This window comes from Neomonachus schauinslandi, chromosome 16, assembly GCF_002201575.2.
Source record: "Neomonachus schauinslandi chromosome 16, ASM220157v2, whole genome shotgun sequence".
Taxonomy (NCBI): domain Eukaryota; kingdom Metazoa; phylum Chordata; class Mammalia; order Carnivora; family Phocidae; genus Neomonachus; species Neomonachus schauinslandi.
In genome coordinates, this window is record NC_058418.1 from 53017325 (window position 1) to 53032645 (window position 15321).

The 15321-nt window shown below is 50.3% G+C and overlaps 1 protein-coding gene across 1 annotated transcript in view; it reads left to right on the plus strand.

Moving 5' to 3' along the window:
• Positions 1-15321, plus strand: part of PLCG2 (phospholipase C gamma 2) — a 136646-nt gene that overhangs the window by 71548 nt on the left and 49777 nt on the right. Inside the window, exons 8-16 of the mRNA XM_021705295.2 lie at positions 225-297; positions 4222-4323; positions 5133-5251; positions 6692-6777; positions 8438-8558; positions 9161-9329; positions 12220-12324; positions 13303-13392; positions 13935-14110. Coding sequence (XP_021560970.2) covers positions 225-297; positions 4222-4323; positions 5133-5251; positions 6692-6777; positions 8438-8558; positions 9161-9329; positions 12220-12324; positions 13303-13392; positions 13935-14110 — 1041 coding nt within the window. The remainder of the gene's footprint in view (positions 1-224; positions 298-4221; positions 4324-5132; positions 5252-6691; positions 6778-8437; positions 8559-9160; positions 9330-12219; positions 12325-13302; positions 13393-13934; positions 14111-15321) is intronic.

Below are 15321 nucleotides of genomic sequence, written 5' to 3' on the forward strand. Positions count from 1 at the left end.
GCTCTGCAGATCCCAGGGTGTGCTGGCAGCACAAAGGAGTAGCGAAATGCAGATTCCTGGGCCCCACCCTCCCAGGTTCGGGCGTCAGGGCCCCCCCTTGCATCCTCCGACGTCAGGGATGTGGGGTCTGTCACCTTGTCTCCCGGGAGGGACTTGCAGTGTGTCTGGTGGCCCCTTCTGTGGATTGTGTCCTGTCTAAATACCCTCCCTTTCCCCGAGGGCAGCAACACCGACCGGCCGGAAGCCTCTGCCGTTTACCTGCACGACTTTCAGCGCTTTCTCCTACATGAGCAGCAGGTGAGAGATGCGCAGGGCTGGGGGAGTGGGGCGGAGCTGCCTGGGCCGCCGTCTCCTCTCCTCCCCACCTGCCACCTGGCCTGTGATTGAAACACGGTGCTCCCTGTCCAGGGCCGCTTCGGTGTCTTGGACTCTGGAAAGAGAACAGCCTCATCTGGGCCCCTTTCCCAGGCGCAAACCGAGGAAGGGGAGAGTGAGCGCAGTCCAGGGTAGCGGGGCGGAATGTGTCGTGTGCCCCCCCACCCCGCCCCCCGACTGGCTTCTGCTCCTTCTCTTGGCTCATCGCACTCGTCCCTTTCCCAAAGCCTTCCCTGGCTGATGGGAAGCTGTGACTGGGCGGACGAGCCTGCCAGGTCCTCTGGGGGATAAGACAGCATAGCTGTCCTTTAACGAATGACACATGGCAAAGTCTCCGGCGTGTTTGTGGACAGGCTGGTGGTGGGTGAAGGGGTTTTGTGTTGGGCAGTTGTTTTCCATCAGAGTTGTTCTACCCATTTTTGGTTGTCACAACTGGGTGGGCTACTGGCACCTCGTGGGTGGAGGCCAGGGGCGCTGTTCTACATTCTGAAATGCACAGGACAGCCTCCCCTGACGAAGGGATTACCTGACCCCAAAGGTCAGTAGTGCTGAGGTTGAGACACTCCGGGTTCAACTGAGAGAAACCTGAGATCCTCTTACTAGCTGTGTGACCTTAGGCAGGTGGTTTGACCTTTCTGCTCCCCAGTTTCCTCTGTAAATGGGGATGGGAGCCCTACTTCCAGAATTCGTCAGACTGTAATGATCTTTGTGTATGTGTATGAGTATGTATAAATGTGCATATACATGTAGGTACTTAAATTTTTTATATATTTCACTGGAGTTGTCTTTATTTTTTTCCTCCTTATTTAATTTTTTGGTTTTGTTATTTGTTTTAATCGACTTTATTTTTTTAGAGCCGTTTTAGGTTCATAGCAATATTCAGTTAATCTACCTCTCCAAAAACTCGGTACTGCAGAACACCTCAGACACAGACAAAAGTGGACAGACAGGCTGGCATCTTGGATCACCATGTACCCATCACTCAGATGGAGAAATGATGCACATGTTTCCAATTTTATTTTACCTGTCCTCCTCTCCATACCTGTGTGCCTCCCTTCCCTTCCCCCTCTTCTTCATTTACTTCCCCTTCTTCTTCATACTCGCTGGAATATTCTAAAGCAAACCCCAGACTATGTATCATTTCATTTGTAAATGCCTCAGTGTGTCTTTCTCCAAGATAGACTTTTTTTTTTTTTTTTTTTTTTTTTTACGAAACATAACCACAGTAGTCTCTGAGTGCCTGCTGAGTGGGGACCGAGGACATGGAGAGGCCATTGCTTTCCCCACATGGGCTTGAACCAGAGTGACCAAGAGAGGGCTTGTTTGCTCTCCCCCCGAGACGAGAGCTGAAGTGGGGTGCACTGAAGGGGCAAATGCAGTATTTGTGCACCTTACATGCTGGGTACTGTGCTCCCAACAGCATAAAGCAGAGAGAGGGGCCCATGCTTTTCTTTTTTACTTTTTTTTTTTTTTAAGATTTTATTTGTCAGAATGTGCACGCACACAAGTGGGGGAGGGGCAGAGGGAGAAGCAGGCTCCCCGCTGAGCAGAGAGCCCCGATGGATGATGCGGGGCTCAATCCCAGGACCCCGGGACCATGACTTGAGCTCAAGGCAGATGCTTTGCCGACTCAGCCACCCAGGTGTCCCAGCAATATGCGATTAAAACAAAAACTTTGGGGGAAAAAGGTTTATATACTTTGATTAAATAATTGCCCTTCTAGGAACTTATCTTAAAGAAGTAATGGCAGGGGGCGCCTGGGTGGCTCAGTTGGTTAAGCGACTGCCTTCGGCTCAGGTCATGATCCTGGAGTCCCGGGATCGAGTCCCACATCGGGCTCCCTGCTCAGCGGGGAGTCTGCTTCTCCCTCTGACCCTCCTCCCTCTCATGCTCTCTGTCTCTCATTGTCTCTCTCGCAAATAAATAAAATCTTAAAAAAAAAAAAAGAAGTAATGGCAGAATCCTTAGCGGAAATGAAAACTTGGAAGTAACCTCAAAGTTCCCACTGGGGGACTAGTTAAATATGCCACAGCCCAGCCCTGGGTCGGGTAAAAGGAAGTCTCCAGAACTCATGTGCCTGGGTTGGTCTCGGGCTCATTGTCGGGTCTCGGTATTTAATGACGTGAAGCCTCAGTTTCTCCACTTATATAACATGGAGAGTAATAGGTACCTCCTGGGGTTGTGGGAGTTCAAAATGAGCCACTGTGTGAAAAAGGTTTAACATGGAGCCCGGCAGGCAGCCCGTGCCCAGGGCTGACTCCCATCGCTGTTCCCTTCCTTCACTCTTCTTAACATTTTCATTATTATGGCTGCCTGGCACATTACCCCACACCAAATAGATACTTTTTTTTTTTTAACTCCCAGATTATTGGTATTTTAAGCTCTTTAGGCAGAAGATTTCTTTATACCCAGCCAGGCTAATTCCAGGTTACACTAGGTAAGGACCTTTGCTTGTTAATAAATGCAAAAGCTTTGTAGGAGAAGGAAGGGGGCACCGAGGGCTGGGGAGGTGTTTGCATTAAGTAGCCTGCGATTTGAGTTTTGTGTTCTAGTATTCAAAGATTCTAAAACCTCTATGCAGATGAGTTGGCTGTTCCTCAGCCTCCTGGCTGTTTTGTGTCCCTATCCAAGGAGATTTGCAAGCATCAACAGTAAAGGCTCAGTGTTGATCTGCCACCCACGTACCAGCGAGGCCATTTCTCACCACCTCATTTGTATCTGTCCTTATGCCTTTGTTTCTTTCAAACATCCTTGTCTGACCCTTCCCATCCAACCACACACGTATCTGGTAGCGCATTTGTTTTTATTATCCTGAAAGGCTGAGCTTTTAGAATATTCACAACCCATAAAACATGAGTCAAAGGTGAATCTGTGTGTCATGTTTCATCTTTTTGGCTATGAATATATGGGCTTTTAGGGATTAGAGAGGAAAACAGTAGAATTACTTTATATTGTGTATTCTTTTTCTAACGGGCTTCTTCATTTCCAAGCTGCAGAACCTGTTCTTAAACCACTGGTTGTGTATCTCCGACCTCATCCAAGCCTCTGAGCAGCATTACCTGGCTGATTCTTGAAGAGAGGACATACGCTGTGTCAGTTTATTTGGAACCCTCACTCAGCTCCTTACTAGTTGTGTGAACTTGGGATTGTCATGTGACATCCTGAGCCTCTGTTTCCTCCTCTTTCAAATGACAGTGTATGACCTGCAGAGTTGCATGGACTAACAGAGGTGACCGTATGAGGAGGAGGATTGTTTGTACCAGCTGCTGGAATTGGAGCAATGTCTGTGTACAAGATGCTGTGTTAAATCCATAACCTTATTTCATACAGCCTTTCACAGAAACTACACCTGGGTAGTATTCTTATGTAGTAGAGGAGGACGCACAGGGAGGGTACGTAGCTTGCCAGGGTCAGCCAAGTGAGTAACCCTGGCAGTCTGACGTCATTGTGCTCGCCGTCCTCTTCACGCCAATCAATGTAGAGAACTGGCATAGGGTAGGAGTTGGAGAACTATGGCCCGTGGGCCGAATGCGGCCCACCACTTGTTTTTGTAAATGAAGTTCTATTGGAACACAGCCATGCCCATTTGTGTATGTATTGTCTGTGGCTCCTTTTGCAGTACAGGAGCAGAATTGAGCGGTTGTGACGCAAAGCCTAAAATATTTAACCCTCTGGTCCTTTACAGAAAAGGTTCGTCAGGTACAGAGTAATGTGTGATATGTGGCGCTTGATTGCATATGCATCTGAAATACATTGATATTTTGGTCTTTGATGGGAACTGGATCCTGAGAGATGAAGGATTTTGCCAGTCCTCTTTCTGATGATTTCTTGTTCTGTCATTCGAAGGAGCTTTGGGCTCAGGATCTGAACAAAGTCCGTGAGCGGATGACTAAGTTTATCGACGACACCATGAGGGAAACTGCTGAGCCCTTCTTGTTTGTCGATGAGGTGAGTGGGCTCCTTGTCAACTTGGCTTGACTTTTTGATTCACGTCTAAGACCTCTGATGTTTTTCTGGTTCTCTCCGCTTGGAGGGCTTTGCTGTCATCTGCCCCCCCCAATTGACTCTGTTGGTTGAGAGCTGGTTTTCTTCTAGGTTCTGAAGTATAGCCTTCTGTTTTGCTCATCCTTCTCTACTGGGCTGTGTGTCCTGGTGGGTTCTTTGCTTTCCCCGCCAGAGGACGTCTGCTGCCAGGGAGCGTCTAGCAATCACAAGCACAGTGACCAGATTTGAAGGTCGATGGGGTGAAGCAGCAGGGAGGTTGGACCGAGAGGAGAACTGCAGTACCTCTGCCTCACGTAAGGCTGGTCCCAGGCAGCAGAGTATAGCTCCGTGCCACTCAATCTGATTTTTTTTTTAAAGGAGTGAGTGAGGAATTGGGGTAGGAAATTTCCTGCCTTTTCGATGTTAGGATACCGGCGATGTTCTTTTGCTTTAGGTTGGGTGGTTTGAGTACAAATATTCATGGTATTATTATGCCTTAAAACTTGCACGTGGGAGGCCTGTATGCTTGTATCAACTATTTTAGGCTACACGTTACAAAGGGAAGCGTTACCCAGTTGAGTGAAAACATGCGTCCGTATATCCTGTTGCAATCTGAGCATTCTGCGTTACAAATTCGGGTACCTGAGGCCAGGAGACCTTATGAGTTCCCGTATCAGATCTGCCATCTCCCTGTGTTGGCTGAGACCAGAAAGATCCAGGCCCCACCCATCCTCATCGTCCTCATGAGGATCTCGTCTCTGTGACTTTCCTAGTTCCTCACGTACCTGTTTTCGCGGGAGAACAGCATCTGGGATGAGAAGTACGACGTGGTGGACATGCAGGACATGAACAACCCCTTGTCCCATTACTGGATCTCCTCTTCGCATAACACGTGAGTTTCTCGGTGAGCCTGTGATGGGCCCTGTGCTTGCAGGTGCTGGGGATACAGCCGGGAAGAGAGCAGGAGCAGCTCTGTCCTCATGTACTTGGAGGGGAAAAGGCCTCCTTTGTTTTGTTCTGTTTTGTGTTAAAGATTTATTTATCTATTTTAGAGAGTGAGAGCGCAAGCCCATGAGCTGGGGGAGGGGCAGAGGGAGGGGGAGAGAGGGAGATAAGCAGACTCCCCGCCGAGTGTGGAGCCCCGTGCAGGGCCCGATCCCAGGACCCCAAGATCACAAGCTGAAATCAAGAGTAGTACACCCAACCGACTGAGCCCCCCCCCCAGGTACCCCAAAAGGCCTCCTTTGATTCAAGGATCAACAGGAGTTGATGAGAGAACAGGTGGTGAGGCAAGGAGGAACCGCACGTGCAAAGGTCCAGGGGCAGGAGGAACTGAGGGGGATTGGACTGTAGAATCCAGGAGGGTGAGTGGCAGGAGAGGAGGGCAGCAGTTCTGCTTGAGTGGAACCGTTTAAATCACAGCAAAGGGCACTTGGCAGTAGGAGCCACTGATGGCTTTGAAACCAGAGAGCAACACACTCACGTTCACATTTTTGGAAGGTTATCCTGATTGCAAAAGAGAGGGTAGACTGGAAGGGAGAAGTGAATGTTGCACTCAGGTTCCCCTATTTAGTCTGCTTGTAAGGTGAGAGGGTGAAAGTCTTGGGGCCTGGGCACCTGGCAGATTGGTACCTTCCCAAGTGTCACCACAGGCAGGAGTCAGACGGCATTTTGGAAGGTGACATCTTCTTGGGGGCAAATTGATTGCATGATTCTCTCTTTCCCACCATGTCCGTTGGCTTAGAGTGCTGAATCCTACCAAGCCTGGAGGATCGTGAAGGAACGTGAACTCTTAAAAGGGGTGGGGGGGGGGGGGGGCGGACATGGAGAGGAGGAAAGTGCATACAAATACGCATTTTTATGTCAGTTTTGGTGGACAGGGTTCAAAGCATAGTGAATTCCAGCAATAGTTCTTCAAGACCTGTGCCTGGCCTGGAGCCCTGATACCAAAATGGTGGCCCATCATTGGACTAAGGGCCTCCTAGTGGGCACCATGGTGGTGGTAGGTGGGGTAGTAGGGTCATTAATTGATTGCCACATGTCAGTTTCACTCCTGATACCCTTTGGCCAAGTTCTCCTCCAAAGAATACACAGTCTCGACTCTGGCCTAGGATCGCCAAGGTGGCTGTTGTCCACATCCTGCGATTTTGGCCTTGAGCCTAAAGCTCGTGACTGGTGTGGCCACGCGATTGCTTGTGTCTGGCCCGGATCCTAACCATGGATCTTTTAGACAGGAAGGATTCAGGATGTTGGGCACTTGGGCTGAGAAGTTCCCCAGGATGCCCCAAGGTGCAGCCCTGCCCCCACATGGCCACCGCCTCCTCTCCCTCAGGTACCTCACCGGTGACCAGCTGCGGAGCGAGTCGTCCACGGAAGCATATATCCGCTGCCTACGGATGGGCTGTCGCTGCATTGAGCGTGAGTACCATTTTCCCGGTGGGGATGACACTTACGGTGAATTGAGGTCTGCCAAGTAGCTGCTCGATGCTTTTTGTTGTCTGAAAGGCCTGAGTCGTGGGGGTGAGTGGGACAGGCAAAGGGAGGACCCGGGTGCCCGTAGCATCTGGGGGTGGAGGACGTGGCCACCAAATGCTAGGCACCTTTCCCCAGAAGATTTCCCCCCAGGACAAGGTATGGTGTCGAGCCTGGCCGGGTTGGAGTCAGAAACCCTGGGGCAGGAAGAATGAAGGGGGAGAAATCGGAGGGGGAGATGAACCATGAGAGACTATGGACTCTGAGAAACAAACTGAGGGTTCTAGAGGGGAGGGGGTGGGGGGATGGGTTAGCCTGGTGATGGGTATTGAGGAGGGCACGTTCTGCATGGAGCACTGGGTGTTATATGCAAACAGTGTATCATGGAACACTACAGCAAAAACTAATGATGTAGGGCGCCTGAGTGGCTCAGTTGGTTAAGCGACTGCCTTCGGCTCAGGTCATGATCCTGGAGTCCCGGGATCGAGTCCCGCATCGGGCTCCCTGCTCAGCAGGAAGTCTGCTTTTCCCTCTGACGCTCCCCCATCTCATGCTCTCTCTGTCTCTATCTCATTCTCTCTCTCAAATAAATAAATAAAATCTTAAAAAAAAAAAAACTAATGATGTAATGTATGGTGATTAACATAACATAAAAAAGAAAAAAGAAACCCTGGGGCGGTGGTTTGGGGCATCTAGAGAATGTCCTGATGTAGTGGCTGGGCTGGGAGTCCAGTACCAAAGATGGCTTTGTTACACTCTTTTCTCCTTCAGCTTCCCTCCAGGCTGTTATTTGAGGAAGGCAGGAGCCCTCTATGTTTTAGCATCTGGCCCAGCTGCTTTTCATGTTGCTCACGGTCACCCCAGCACAGACGATCAAGGCCCCTGGACGTGCTCAGGAGCCCACTGCTTCCTCCCGGCCTGACCGCGCCACCAAAGGCGGGAGGGTGTACTGGGCTGAGAAAGGGCACAGAGCACTGATGGAAGTTCCAGTTTTATCAAGCACATTCATCAGAGCATCAGACTCGATTGGCACTGATTCCTATAGACGTTTGCCTGGTGTATGCCCCCCACCCCAGAAAAAAGCAAATGTGAAAAAATCAAGTTTGAGACGGTCCGCTCCTCTTACCTCTGGGGGTTGAAAATAGAGGGGATGTTCACCTTCTACATAATCTAGTTTTGTTTGAATATTTTCCTGTGAACTTTAAAAAAGTAAATGTCTCATTGCTCTTATTTCCGTTAGCAGAAAAAGCAAGCCAAGTGAAATCAGAAAAAATCCCACATTATAAATCTCTTAAAAAAAAAAAAAAAGGAAACATTGAAATTAGTTTCTTTGGGACAAATGTATTGGGGACCTTTAATTAAGCAACCAGAGTCTTCCCGTAACTGCATGAGTAATGCATGTACACAGATAACAGGGGTCCTCGTGTTGCCGGCCCCTGAGGGGAATTACTGGGTGTGGCCCCCATGTCCTAGTGACTGAGCCACGGTGGGGGGCCCGGGCCGAGCTTGCAGCTGGCCCCCCCCCCCCCCAGTGTGGCTGCCATCAGTGGACTCTTGAGGTGGGGAGAGATAGCCGGGTGTTGAGACTACACATTTCTTCCCTCAGTGGACTGCTGGGACGGGCCCGACGGGAAGCCCATCATCTACCACGGCTGGACACGGACCACCAAGATCAAGTTTGATGATGTCGTGCAGGCCATCAAAGACCATGCCTTTGTCACTTCAAGGTCCGTTGACTGATTCCCTGGTGGTTCGTCTTTAAGGGAAAGGTGGACAGACGCCCTCGTGCATGCACGCACAGTCACACACAGTCACACACACACACACACACACACAGAGTCACATACAGTCACACACAGTCACAGCGACACACAGTCTCACACAATCACACACACACACAGTCATATACAGTCACACACAGTCTCACACAGTCACACACAGTCACACACACACAGTCACATGCACACACAGTCACACACAGTCTCTCTCACACACAGTCAGTCACATAGTCACACAGTCACAGCCACACGGTCTCACACACAGTCACACACAGTCACACACAGTCTCACACACACAGTCACAGTCACACACACAGTCACACACGGTCTCTCTCTCTCTCTCTCACACACACACACACACTCCGCCTCCATCCTCTGGTGGCGCCCAACAAGTCTTCAGCTGAGCGTTGGCGCCCCCTACAGGCCCAAAGTGCAAGTGCCTCCCTGGTTCTGGCATGGGGAGGAGGCTGGCTCTGGGAAACCAGTGACCTCTGGTTCCCCGCCCTGCCGCCGCCCCCCTGCTGAGCTGAGCTGGCTCCGCCCACACACAGCTTCCCAGTGATCCTGTCCATCGAGGAGCACTGTTGTGTGGAGCAGCAGCGCCACATGGCCAGGGTGTTCAAGGAGGTGTTTGGCGACCAGCTGCTGATGAAGCCCACGGAGGCCAGCGCGGACCAGCTGCCCTCGCCCAGCCAGCTGCGAGGGAAGATCATCATCAAGGTAGGTGGCCTTGGGTGGCCTGTCACTCAGGAGACCAGGTGGCTCAGAGCCCAGGCTCCTGGTCCCACTGCCTGGACTCACACCAGCTCTCCTTGCTAACTCCCTCAGCGACGCTGGGCAAGGTCATTTCACCTCTAGGTGCCTCTGTGTCCCAGTCCAGTGTGTGAGATGGACATGGACTGGAGGTGGACAGTTGCCCCAAAAGGCTGCGTGTGCTAATGGACGAAGGGGATGGCTTGCCAAGTGCTATGGGGAGGGATGAAGGATCAGCCGTGCCCGAGAGTGCCAGGGACACCGGGGAGAGGGGATCTGTATTACTAAGACAGAGAGACCAGATATATAGTGGCTTAAAGCATAGGAGAGGTCATTTCTTCTTTGGCTGAGGGAGAGTGTTCTAGAAAGTTTGAGCTCTGGTCCACAAGGCTATCAAGGGAACCACATCCTCTTACCTTGTTCTGCAGTCTCCTAGGGAAAGGATTTTCAGCTGAGGTTCTGTAGACCCCTCCAGAGAATCCACAGTTAGAATCTGGGGTATGGTAGTATGTGAACTTTGGGGGAAAATGTTGCCTCTTTACTTTTATTAACCTGTAAGTAAAACTTAACGTTTCCTTCCATTGTGAATATTGGCAACAAGCCACTTGGGGCTTTGTCACCAGCGGAAATCGTGGATATTTTCATATCATGTTTACAGTTACTACAAATATTTCAAAATGATCTTGTCCTCATCACTACTTTGAAATTATGGTGGTTAATAGATTTGACTCTAGATCTTATATAAAAAGTTAATAAGGAAGCACATCTATTTATATTATAAATATTTGATATGTTAATAACTGTATTTTAGTGTAGTTTTTCTTATTCTATGCATTGTCAATGTTGTTCTGAGAAAGGGGTCCATTGTCTTCCCCACCTTCGAAGGAGGTCCCTGGCACAGAAACTGGGTGGACGCTCTGCCCTGGGGGGGGGCGGGGGTTGATGTTGGGTTGTAGGCTCATCTGAGCTCCAGCCCATAGAAAGGGCAACATGAGTGTGTCCAAGGTCCGCAATTTCTGCAAATAAGCAGGATGTCAGTTTGGTATTTCCCAGCCTATCCTGTGTGTGAGAACTGTCACATGACCACATCTCCCACAAAGGGGGCTGAACATGAAGTCTCCAGTTGGTGGCCATTGGTAGAAGGAGTGGGATGGATTTTGTTGACAAGTAGCACGTTCATATGGAAGAGTGGACAGGTGTTTATTAGGCAGAGAGGGGGCAGTGCTCTCAGGTTGGGGGAATAACATCCATAAACATGTGGTGGTGTGAACGCAGGGCACATTCCCTAGATTGTCACTGAGCCATCAAGATGCACTGGGTATAATCCCTATGTGCCAGGAGGTCATGGTCTAGTGGGGAGACAGACCTGTCAACAGAGATGTGCCAAATGGCGTGAGGGGGCTTTCTCAGAGGTTCATCCAGAGGGTGGGGTGTTGGTGCCCTCAGGGTAAAAATACCAGCCTATCTGTAGGATTTGACTAAGACCCTGGGGCACTTCTCCCTGAGATACCAAGGGAAACTTCCAGCCTGGGGAAGGCAGGACTAGAAACCAAAGGAGCTCGGCTCGGGAGGGTCTACAGCTTCTCAGGCATTAGGTCAGTGAGTCTGCATTTCTCTGTAGCTTCACTTTCTTGGGACTGTTCTCTGTGTGTCCCCAGAGATTTTCTGGCTCTTGTTTTAGGGTGTGACGTAGTGACAGCCCTGGTCAGAGCACCCATTGCCTCCCGGTGGTACTTCTTGGCTCACTCCTGTTTCAGGAAAGAGGGCAGGAATAGCATTTGTGAGCCTGGCTAGGCGTGACACTAAATACTATCCAGTCTCCTAGAGCCCTGAGAGGTGGCAAATCCCAGGCCCCAGGCCCACTTTCCAGGTGGGACCTTAAGGTCTAGAAGGTGGCTTAGCTGAGGTTGTGGTTAGTCCCTGCCCAAGAAGTAATTCAAGGCCGTTCAAAATGAAATACATCATGCCTCAGTGTTGACAGGTGTCTTTCACCCCCATGGACTGACAGGACGCAGCAGGGGCTGTCGTTAACCCCATTTCACAGAGGAAATGACTGAGACTGAGACTAGTTGTCACAGCGAGTAAGGCCCCACACTCGAGCCCCGGACAGACTCCCAATCCTGAGCTCCCTCCACCGGGCCACCAGAATCAAGGGTTTACAAATACTGGCCTGGGTGGGCGTCAGTACTCACCTGGATGTAGGTTGTTGTAGTCTCTGTCTTAGTCTCACTGATGAGAACTGTGAGGCCCAGAGAAGTGCATCCTCCTGCCCCGGGTCACACAGCTGATAAAGCAGCTTAATTCTGCATCCCCAGTGTGCAGTCCACTGCCCTGCAGTCTGGGCTCCCGGACGGCTGTTCCTGCCTTTCCCTGTGTGTGCCAGAGAATGTGGGGCATGCAGGTGGTATTGCTGATACATTGAATGTTTATTGAGCACTACCTGTTTGCTGAACTGCCACAGGAGATTCAACAGGGGACAGCACAAAGTCCTGCCCTGATGGGGCTTATATTTTTTGGCAGGGAAGACAGAATACAGATAGACACACAGATACACAAAGGGCCAAGAATATGGAAAATAACTCCCAGGGGCCAGAGAGTGACAGGGGTGGAAAGGGGAGTGGAGGCTATTTTTAGATCAAGTAGTCGGGGAAAGCTCATCTGAGGAGGTGACACTGAGCAGAGAGCTGAATGTAGTGAGAGAGAAACCAGGCAGAGAGAACGGGCAGTGCAAAGGCCCTGAGGTAGATGCGGCAGATAGATGCTGGCTGGCTGGCTGATGTGGATGAATGCTTGCTGGCTCAAAGATCCTAAACTTGGGTCTTGAAGGAGACAGGCTATGTGTATTTTTTCCCCTCAGCATAAGAAGCTGGGCCCCCGAGGCGACGTGGATGTCGACATGGAGGACAAGAAAGATGAGCACAAGCAACAGGGTGAACTGTACATGTGGGATTCCATCGACCAGGTGGGTCTCCTTGTACCCCTTCTCAGAGCCTTGAGTGCATCTGAGGCCTACTAGAGAACTGAGAATATTCCTATCTTACTCCCATTTTGACCTTTTTTTTTTTTTGCATTATTATTTTACTTTGAAATTACTTTATATTCCACATAACATACTATGCATTTACATGCACACACAGAAAGAATTTTTACATACCCTTCGGTCAGCTTCCCCCAATACTAACGTCCTCCATAACCAGAGTGTAATTATTGGAAGCAGGAAATGAACATTGGTGCAATACCACTAATTAATTCATGGACCTTATTTCAGTTTTACCAGTTGGTCTCCTGATGTCCTTTTTTTGGTCCAGGGTTCAATCCAGGATGTGACAGTGTATTTGGTTGTCCTAACTCCTTAGTGCTCTTCAATCTGGCACAGTTCCCGCAGAACCCTTATTTTGGTGAGAGGGATGCATTTTGAATGCTAATGCCACTTCTCACGTCCCTTAACCTAACATACAAATCCATTTGCATGTATTTTGATATGTCTGTCCTTACATCCTAGAAATACTAAAAATTGTTAATGCTTAAATAAAGGATTAAGTCACAGACATTGAAGAGTCGCTAGACAAACTGGCTGAGGAATCTTGAAAGTCCTAAAAAGTGGAGGTAATAGAAAAAGACAGTCACGAGGCCCAAAAGACAATCCCGTCATTCATAAAAGGCTTCACATTAAATAAACATGAACTAGAAATTTGATACTAAGTTGTATCAACCCTTAGACACAGTGAATTAAAAAAGTCCTGAAAATGCCCAAAGAACCCAAAAATAGATGTTTTAAAAGAAACGTCTTGAAGGGGATGGAATTCCATGGAACCACCGTAAATGTCCAAGAAAAGCGGGAAAGGCGCATCCCTCGTAAATCCTGGCGTCATGCTGGGCGGGGCCCCAGACCTGATGGGGCAGAGGCTGAGGGGAGAGCTAATGCTGGTTCCCTTTCTAGAAATGGACTCGGCACTACTGTGCCATCGCCAACGCCAAGCTGTCGTTCAGTGACGATATTGAACAGACTGCAGAAGAGGAGCTGCCCCAGGTAGGGGACACAGCCTCCCAACCTGTCCTCGCTCCCATGGCCCCCAGGCCCCAACATCCTCAGCCCAAGGAGCTGCCTCTTTGGTACCCAGGTCTGCCTGGCTCTTTTCTGATTGGCCGGCTGGGCAACCAATGAGATTCAAGCGGTTCTTTCCTGCTCCCTGAAGGGCCTGATGGGCGTGTGCTCCGAGTGGGAGGGGAGGACCTTTGGATGCTCCGTCCAGTCCCACCTCCAGCCTCATTCCCAGCTTTCCTGCCCTCTCCCCTCCAGCTCCTGGCCATCCTTGGTGCTGTTTCTTGAGTGCAGCCCCCTGGGCATTATCGCTCTCAGACTCCTTGTGCAGTAGAGTTGAAACCTGTACCAGGGACCCCTTAGCCCATGTCTTAGGACTCCAGGAGGCCACCACCCATGGTGGCAGGCAAAGGAGGGCAGTGGAAGCCGTCTTCCCAGACCTCTTGGGGTGAGGGCAAGCTGAAGCCGGCCTGTCTGCTCTCCAGTCCCGAGCCAGGTTTTCAGAAACTGCTCCTCTCTTTGTGGCCCAGGATACACCCCCCACGGAGCTGCATTTTGGGGAGGAGTGGTTCCACAAGAAGGTAGAGAAGAGGACGAGTGCCGAGAAGCTGCTGCAGGAATATTGTGCGGAGACGGGGGGCAAGGATGGGACCTTTCTGGTGCGGGAGAGCAAGACCTTCCCCAATGACTACACCCTGTCCTTCTGGTAGGGGCATGCCGCCTTCCCCTCGCAGCTGGCCGGGGCGGCGGGGGCAGAGTGGGGGAGAGCATGTGGCGAGTTGTGCGAGCTCAGGCCTAGACCTGAACCCCAAGCTTCATTTGGGAATCTGTGCGGGGCAGGGGTGGGCCGAGGCAGGTGAGGCCCAGGACACTTAGCAATCAAGATTAGTGGTATTTCAATGCAGTATTTTTTAAAAATCAGAAGTAATGAAAAATCCGTGATGAACACAGTATCATCCACATTTTAAGTAAAGACAGGCTCTGACCCTGCACTAAGGACAGTGTGGCCTCACACACCCCCAACCCTCCAGTCCTGGCTCTAGAGCAGGTGGGGTGCCCTTGAGTAAGTCACTCAACCTCCTGCAATCTCTGTTTCCTTGTCCCTAAAATAGAGATTCTAAAGGTTGCCTTATGGAGCTGTTGTGAGCTTTCTCACTCACTCACTCATTAGTGCCTTCAATCACTAAAGGGTGTTCATTGAGTGATTGCTCTGTGCTGGGCACAATGATAAGACAGACAGGATCCCTGTCCTGATGGAGATTAGAGTCTGGTCAGGGAAATAGACAATGAAAAAGGAATCGATTCTCTATAATTATAGTTGTGATACGTGCAATGCAAAAAATGCTAAATGTTACAAAAGTCCCTAAGAGCAGGGCTTGATGTAATGTTGGGGGCCGGAGTGGTCAGGGAAGACTTCCTGCAAGAAGTGGTGTTTCCATGGAGACACATTATAACAACATACCTATAATAGTGACCGCTCACACCTACAAGATGCTTCCCATGTGCCAGGCAGCATTCTAGGCACATTTTGTGTGTGACCTTGTTCAGTCCTCAGGACAGCTTAGTGAGGACAGACCACAAGGATGATGATGTGGAGGCTCAGAGAGGACAAGTCACTTGTTCAAGGTCACTTAGCTCATAACTGGCTGAGTCAGGACTTACACCTAGGCCATCTGGCTCCAGAGTTAGGAGTTATGTAGGTAAAAGTAGGTGGACGAAGTAGGTACAATGTTCTGGAATCCAGGCGCTAAAGCCCAAGCCTGTTCTAAGAGCAGAGGGAGGCCTGTGTGGCCACACATAGTGCCTCCCCATCAGTGCCCCTGGCCGCAGTCCTGGCCACCCCCCCTTCCCTCCCTCGCCACGTTCTCTGACACCCTGGGTGTAGGCAGGGCCGGTGGGCCCGGCCTCGGTGCTAAT